Source organism: Empidonax traillii, unplaced genomic scaffold, assembly GCF_003031625.1.
Source record: "Empidonax traillii isolate 1590-97213 ecotype Southwest subspecies unplaced genomic scaffold, ASM303162v1 scaffold185:size1678824, whole genome shotgun sequence".
NCBI lineage: Eukaryota > Metazoa > Chordata > Aves > Passeriformes > Tyrannidae > Empidonax > Empidonax traillii.
Window position 1 is genome coordinate 1484324 of NW_020955378.1, and position 8145 is coordinate 1492468.

The window sequence follows — 8145 nt, forward strand, 5'->3', positions numbered from 1 at the left end:
GGGTGCCCCCTCTCGGCCGGGGCCGGGCTGGGGGAGCCGGGCAGGGGTCTCCGCTGTCCCTCCCTCTCGCAGGGCGCCCTCGCCCCCCCTCCCCGCCCGGGCCGCTCTCCGCCTTCTGCCGGCCGTGCCAGGCAGCCTCTCTCTCGGCCTTTACTACCGGGTCAGGCGAGGCGGGAGCGAAGAGGCAGCGCCCGCCTCGCTCCGCCACCGACATCGACACCCCTCCTCCTCCTCCTCCTCCCCGCGCCGCGGCCGTCCCCTCCCTCCCGCTCCCTCCCTCCCTCCCTCCTCGCCGCTGCCAGTTTCTCTACAACTAGTACATCCACGCGCAGGCAGGGTCCGGCCGCCGCGGCTGCCATGGATATCAGCTAAAGCCGGGCGGAGCGGGCACAGAGGCGCTCCCCGACCCAGCTCGCAGTCCCGCGGGGCCGGAGCAGCGGCGGCCGCTCCCGCCCGCCCCAAGCCTGCCCGGAGGAGCCCGGCTGCCCCGGGGAGGGGGGCAGAGAGGGAGGGAGGGAAGAAGCACGCACCGCAGGGAGGGAGTCGGGCAGAGCATCCCCACGGCAATGTCCAAGGGCTTGAAGAAGAAAAGCCACTGGACGAGCAGAGTCCACGAGATCGTGATCGTGAGGAACCCAGAGGGACAGCTGGGCTTCGAGCTGAAGGGGGGCGCCGAGAACGGGCAGTTCCCCTACCTAGGGGAGGTGAAGCCCGGCAAGGTGGCCTATGAGGGCGGCAGCAAGTTGGTGCCGGAGGAGCTGCTGCTGGAGGTGAACGAGACCCCCGTGGCCGGGCTCACCATCAGGGATGTGCTGGCCGTGATCAAGCACTGCAAGGACCCCATCCGCCTCAAGTGCGTCAAGCAAGGTAAGGCGGACACGGCCCCCCCCTTCCCCTTCTGCCCACCCCTTTGGGGGCCGGGGCAGGTCTGGGGGAGCTTGTGGGGGGAGCAACTTTGTTGCTGCAGTTTGACTTTCCCCCTCCCCGCCGGAGCCGCCCCCTCCCCGGCGGCGGGGGGAGGATGCGAGCGGCGCTGCGCGGTACCCGCAGCCGGGCGAATTAAATGTGCGTCAGTGACAGCGCTTCGCCATGCCGGGGGGGGACGGGCGGGGGGCGGCGGCGGCGGCACCCCCTGCAGCCCCTGTCTCACGGACACGGGGAGCCGCCCGACCCGACCCGACCCCCGCCGCTCCTCCGGCTGCTGCTGCCGCAGGCGCTGCCGGTGGGGCCGGAGCGGCCGCCGGGCTCAGCTGCGGAGCGGGGCTTGCCCTTGGCTTCGCCTCGCTCCGGCCGCCTCGGCGTGGGGACAGGGGCTGCCGCCGCCCGCCGGGTTCCCTGGTGGCACCCCAGGGATGGCTTCAGCATCTCTTAAGTGTCATTAGCGGAAAAGTCATTCATTTGATCCCTGGTGAAAGCGATCGCTAATCCCAGGGAGCGGGGAGCTCGTAGCCGAGTGGGAGGACAGGCAGAAAGAAACTTTGGGGAAAGAACTCTTGTTTCCCCTTCGTGTGTGTTTATTTTTTAAGTATTCTAATAGGTTAATGCGTTTCCAGGAAAGTCAGTAGAGAAAAGACGCCACAGATGCTGTTTACATGTTTGTTTCTGTCCTCTTTAAACTGTGCTGAGTTGAGCTCTCTGCAGCTGAACGCTCATGAGGAGGTTTCTGCTATCCCAGCAGCATTTCTGGAGCACAGGAGCTGCTCTGGGAACCGAGTCTGTAGGTGCTCCTCGGCCATGGGTGGTGCAGCGGCTGTAGGCGTATCGCTGAAGTACGCATTCCAGCCGGGCAGCGAGCCCAGCCATTGAAAACTTGGGAATTTCTGCGGTGGGAAGTTTTTAGATGCCATACATCAGAGGCGCTTGTGCTCTGCAACTGTAGCCATCAGCCTGTGCTCAGAGGACACAGAGGAGAGTCCTTCTGACTTTAGGTATAATTTAATAACTAGTGGTTTATTGTTTAAAGCATGATTTGTGATACTTCTGAATGCTTGAAGAATATGCCAATTATTAGTTTATCCAAACATGACAGAACCAGTCAAAAGAATTTGACTTCTACTCAGGCCTTCAGAATATACTTCGTGATAAATTCAGTTATCTCATGAGGTCAAACCTCTAAATACAGGTATGATCTGGGATTTTTCTATTTGTCCATATGGGTAAGTTGTGCAATATGCTGTAGATGGTATCTTGACAGGCAATGCAGGGAGACACAATAGTTCATGTGATAATGTGAAATTAGGAAAGAGCATAATGGATTTTGTTTTGGCAGTACATGGTCATCTCTGGGCACCTTAGCAGCAGGACACCTGCTCTGTATTTTCTTCTTTTTGTTAATAATTGTAGTGTGAGTGGTCTTACTGTAACAAGATTCAAAGAGAAGCAGCAGTGGAAGTGTCAAGAAGATATAGGTAGAATTGTCTGTTATTTAAATTCTTTATTTTTTTCCAGAAATCCTATAGGTGCTTTACAGTAAGGCAAATTTCAGGTTACTTTGAGTTACTGTATGAAACAGTTTCTGTCCCACCTCCTCACTGTTTTTCTAATATTTCTCTTTAAGTCAAAGCAACCACCAGTGATTCAGTAATAAATCACCCTTAATAAAGTTACATGTCATATGTGAATTAGGGACATTAGTCAGGCTTTTAGTCTGTGAATTAGTGCAAGTTTCTGAATGAGACATAAAGGGTGAATTCTGAATTTCACTTAATCTTAAATATTTATGTCTGTATCTATACATATCTGAGCAGTTTCGGTTACAATTTTGATACAAGTTCTCAATGCATTGGCCAGATGACTGCATCTGGAAATAACAGTTCCAAACTGCGTTTGGAAATAACAGTTCGGCATAGATTCTTGGACAGAGAAAGGCTTCCTGGCTGGAATGATCTTTCTTGTGCACCAGCTTCCTTTACTTTGCCAAAGGGAGAGGCCTTCCGGATCCAACTTTCTATTTAAAAAAATAATAAAAAGGTCAATGGTTTGTGCATTTTTACTACCTGACTCCTCCTTCCAGTGTAAGCCAGAGTAGTCCCTGCACCCCTCAGTGACAAAGCACAGGCAGCAGGAATCTACTCTACAGTAACATTACTATTCTCTAACAGTACTTTGCAGCAGTGTGTAGGAGAGAAAAGGCTGGGTAATAAAATTTTTATATGTTTTTGTAACTTTTGTTCTCCTTTTAATTATAAAGCACCTTTAGTGTGCTGGAACAAGGTTAATGACTCCATTATCATTGTTTCCGCATAATTTATCAATGATATCTCTGTCAATTAGAGTAGCATGACCTTGAATGCACCATGTGACTGTAGCTGCTTCTTCAGTGCTGCCTAGGAATGAAGTCAGAGAGAGAACTGTGGAGGTAGGACACTACTATTTATAATGCGATCCTTAAGAGACTGTGAGTATTTCTCTTGTTTGAAAGTTTTGACAGTTCAGCAGTGAAAATAGGTGAAATCAGGGAATGGCTGATTCAATTTACAGGAATTAGCTTGGCTGTTTTGGAGTACAGAAAATAAAGGTGCTTTCATGGTTTTTCATTATGTTGTGTTTGATTAAACACCCCCCTCTTCAAAACAATTAAGTATCTCATCATTTATCACATTACCAGGCAAAATACTGCTTTTAAAAGTCTGATAAAATATTGCAGTATTATGTTAGCCAAACATCTTGAGTTAAAAACCCAAACATAATGTAGGAGTTGCTGTATAGCATCAGGAGGAGTAACTTCATGAAAAACTGATTTGCAGTTCCATGATGTGATCCAACAGGAACTCTCCTAAGTGCAACACCTAATAAGTAAGATCTTAATGCAGGAAATTATGGCATGGATTTGCATTGGAAGAAAAGACTGTAAGAGCTATTATTATTATTTAATCTTAATTGTAAGAAGTATTCCTTGGAGACTATTTCCTGTTTAGAGTTTTTTTGTTAGTTGTTTGGTTTTGGTTTGTTTTTTTTTTTTTTTTTTGTGAGCCACTTATTGTGCTACTATTGGCAGAACCACAGAGATTCTCTTGAAACACATGGGGTGAAATCTTGGTCCAGCTGAAGTCAATGGCAAAGCTGTCCTTGACATCAAATAATGAAGGCAAGATTTCCTCTGGAAAATCCCATGATTTTTTAAATATATACCCTTCCGATGGGAGAATTTTATATGGCAGTTAGATTAGTTGGGCATATTGCAAATGTTCGTTCTGATCTTCTGCTCTCTTGGGTGAAGAGAAGAGCCTTATACTGCTGTTTTTTAAAGGAATACTTCTGAATTTAAAATGTGTTTGTTTTTACATGCTGAACAGTTTGGATTAAGTACTGTCGTCTTCCCACAGATGCGTAGTTGAAAAATTAGCAATGTGTTAAGGAAAGGCATCTTTATTTGGATAAGTAATCACATGGGGAGGAGTCATGTGGGGAGCAGTGTTGTCTCCAGTTCCATTCTCTGTTCATCACTGCTGTCTAAGATCCACAGTATCTTTCTTGATTAATTCTCACCAGTGGGCGACACAGGTCCATGATGTGCACAGACTCACTGCTTGAAGGGTTGCAGGAACAGCCCACTTAGTTGTACTGCATAAACCAGGATCTTTATTCTTTGTAGAGTTATAAACTTCCACAGATGCCCTCAGCAGAATCCCAATGAACAGTGTGAAAACATGGATTTCAGAACTCAGGAGCATTGCAACAGGTTTTGTCCTGGAGCTGCTGCCTGATGCATCTCCTTCTCAAGAAAAGTGGTTTGGATGTACTATGTAACCAGGTGATCTGACAAACTGAGCAATTTAATTTACTTTTAGAAGTGTTTTAGAAGTGTTTAATGATATGACCATATGAAATATGAATAAGATTGATATTTTATGTGGAAACTTTCTAATGTCTCTGATTTGACTCTAAATTGTCAGACTTTAAACTTCAACCCAGAACAACCCCCTTATGCAACAAGGCATTTAGTACACATAATGTAAGGAAGTACTTAAAACCAGTTTAATTTTCTCAGTCCAATCATTTACTTAATAGTAAGCATATGCTAAAATGTTTTACTGACTTGGGCATATTTTCAAGTGTCTTCCCAGTCAGGAGAAGACTTGGAGCCTCATTAGGATGGATAGAAGAGCAGCCAAGTTTGGGCAAACTGCAGGCCTGCATCCTCAACATCTTTTCCCTGGTAGCTGCAACAGTGGTTTCCCAGTGAAGACTAAAAGGACAGGAGGGTACTGTGCCAGCACTCATTGATTTGTGAGTAAGGGATTAGTAGCCTTGTGTTTTTTCTTAATGGGTTCATCCATAAGCTTTGCAATTAAAAACTGGCTTAATTTTTTTTTCTTTAAAAGTCTGTGACAAACCTTTTGACAGAGTACAGAAATGCTGTGGTTTTCCAAAGTTTTTGCCTGCACATGTAAATACCATGTCAGCTAGTTAAAATGTTAGTATTTCGCTACAGACTTTTTCATACACATATTCCTATATATAGTTATATTTTAAAAGAATTTCTTTGGTTATTTAAAGTCATAAATAATTCTCTTCTATGTTCATTAAAACACTCTATGCATACATACTGTCTTTTGGTAGTTTTTGTCCCTGGGTATCAATATATACTATCTTGCAAGATAAGATAGAATTATCTTCATGAGAAGAACAGTATTTTGCAATAGAAGAAAGCTGCATGATTTTCCAGATTAAAAATATCACAAGGGTGGTGCAAAAACCAAACCTAGAGAACTCTGCACACCTTTGTGGTTGTGCTTCTGCTGTATAATGCATAGATAGTATTTGAATTTAAACTGTACTTCAGACCTGTTTCTTTTTCCTAATTTGTGCTCCTTAGGATTTTTCTAACTCTTGAAATTAAATTCAGAGTTCTTTTTTTACCATTACTTTATGCCATTCTTCTGCTTGTCCATCTTAATTTAAAGACCATTGAAGCTGACTTCTGACTCATGTAGCTTGTGATTTATTCTTCAGCTCCTCCAGAGAGCTTGTGATGTTTCATGTCAGGAACTCTGTGTTCACTGGCAGTAGAATTATGTTCATCAGTCTTTTTACTTCTCTGAGAATTACAAATGTGCCATTAAAGGATGGGGCCATGACTTGGTTAGTGCATCATTTCCTTGAAGAAATTAAATAATTGAGAGTGCTCTGCTTAGTTCTGTTGAGTCGCATATGGCAAAGTTCATTTCACACTAACACTTGTCCATCTGTTGATACTGTTGACATCAAAGGAAAGTATTGGTGTGAAGGGGGTAGAATTGTGTCTGACTTATTTTATTCATCCTATAATCTCACCTGCATTAATTCAGCATTTCATGAAAGATATGGATTCTGAACTTTTGTTTTCAGTGTTCTTGATCTCCTTGCTCCTTATAGATGAGGAGCTCCTTTCATGACATAAAAGAATTGATAAATTATTCATCTGCATATTTTGTATACAAGGAGTAGTGTATACATGGAAAAATGCTCCTTCAGAGGGGATTTATGGGAGGAGGTGGTCGCAACTGTGGTTTAGAAAGGGTGATGGAGAGGAAAGTGCTGCAGTAGTTATAGAAGCAGATGTTTCTTGTTCTCTTCCTCATGGTGATATAAACAAATAAAAAAACCAAACTTTTTTTACTGGGGAGCAACATGGCAAAGGTCAAAGAACATAGTGCTATTGCTTGACTGTGATAACATTCTGGAGTAATTTTTTTCTTACATACATAGGTGTTTATAAATATGTGAGTATACATACATATCTGGGTTTGGATTTTTCTTTTTGAGGCCGGTAGAAATTATTATCTGTAGCTTGAGATTGTGTAAGAATTTGTGTAGTATTGCTACAGTACTACTCTAGAATGCTTTTCATATGAGTTTTGTTGCATATATATATACATGGTAGTTACACTGGACCCATTCACTCTGGTAGCCAAGAATGGCTCATGATTCTGCAGCAGGAAATAAAATGATCATAAACTTTGTAATAAGATTGACTAGATGGATGCCCACCCAAGCAGGCACAGTCTAGAATGCAGGGCTGGGAGGTATTGATTTCAGTAGCAAAGTTCCTGTCATTGGGTTTTGTTGCTGAATGTCATTGCAGTGCTGGCCTTAACTGAATTTTCTAAAATCACAGGGACTGCGATCCCAACAGTATCTCTTCAGCACACGTAAGTCATTACAAATTAGCTTTTTTTCAACCTCATAGAAATCTATACAGTAAGAAGGTGTTAGAGTTTTGTGGCCATTTTTACAGCTTTCTAACTCTGGGCTGAAACTACTGAATGGAAAGTGGAATGGCAGACAGAAGCAAGAGAAAAGGAAGGTACTAAAAGGCTTTAGGAAAGATACTAAAGGACTTTAACAGAAAATATTTAGAGTTCCTAAACTGTATTTAAAATCCTTGTTGATAATTGATAATCTCTAAAACAATACTTGTGGTTTGTATGTTCTTTTAATGTCAGCCTAAAAAGTCTCATTTATTTAAACCTCCTATCCATAATTTGGAGTCTTCACTAGAAGCTGAGCTGAAAGAAAGGTGTTGTTTATGTGTATCTACTGTTTATTTATCCTTTCTACAGTGTGTAAATGAACTACAAATACATTATTTCTGAACTCTTAGCACATGCAGATTGCTAGAATGCAGACAGCTTAATCAAAAGATATGTTGCTGTCAACACAACACTACCAGGTGTCTTCTCATTCATATATGTGTTATGATTAGTAATATATGAATAATGCTGTTTCACTCTCCTTATCAGCTTCAGATGTTTCAACAATGCATGAATTCAACACAAAGGAGAGTAAGACAAGGAACAAGATGGACAAAATAAATTTGTGTGAAAGTCCCAGGAAAAAGAATTAGAGATTATTAAAGTACAAGATTACTGATTTTAGAAATCACATATTCTGTTGTATTCAAGAGAGATGTACAGCCCTGGGGAGATTCTTCAGCACAGCGAATACACATTTACTAGGTCTGTCTTAGTTCGTCAGGGAGCCCCCGGTGGTCCAGGGGAAAATTCACTGCACTGTCACTGCAGAGACCCGGGTTCGATTCCCGGTCGGGGCCCCTCCCCGGGCAGATGGAGCTCGTTAGCCCTGTAAGGCAATCCATCTACGTCCTGAGGACCTCGCTGCCACCGTCCAAGCGTGCTTGGCCCCGGCAGATGAACCTCAGGA

The 8145-nt window shown here is 43.9% G+C and overlaps 1 protein-coding gene across 1 annotated transcript in view; it reads left to right on the top strand.

The window, feature by feature from the left end:
* The first annotated feature begins 228 nt into the window (after positions 1-228).
* MAGI2 (membrane associated guanylate kinase, WW and PDZ domain containing 2) overlaps positions 229-8145 on the top strand; it is an 11612-nt gene continuing 3695 nt past the window's right edge. The window contains exon 1 of the mRNA XM_027886304.1: positions 229-867. Within this exon, the coding sequence (XP_027742105.1) occupies positions 567-867 (301 nt within the window). The 5' untranslated portion in view covers positions 229-566. The remainder of the gene's footprint in view (positions 868-8145) is intronic.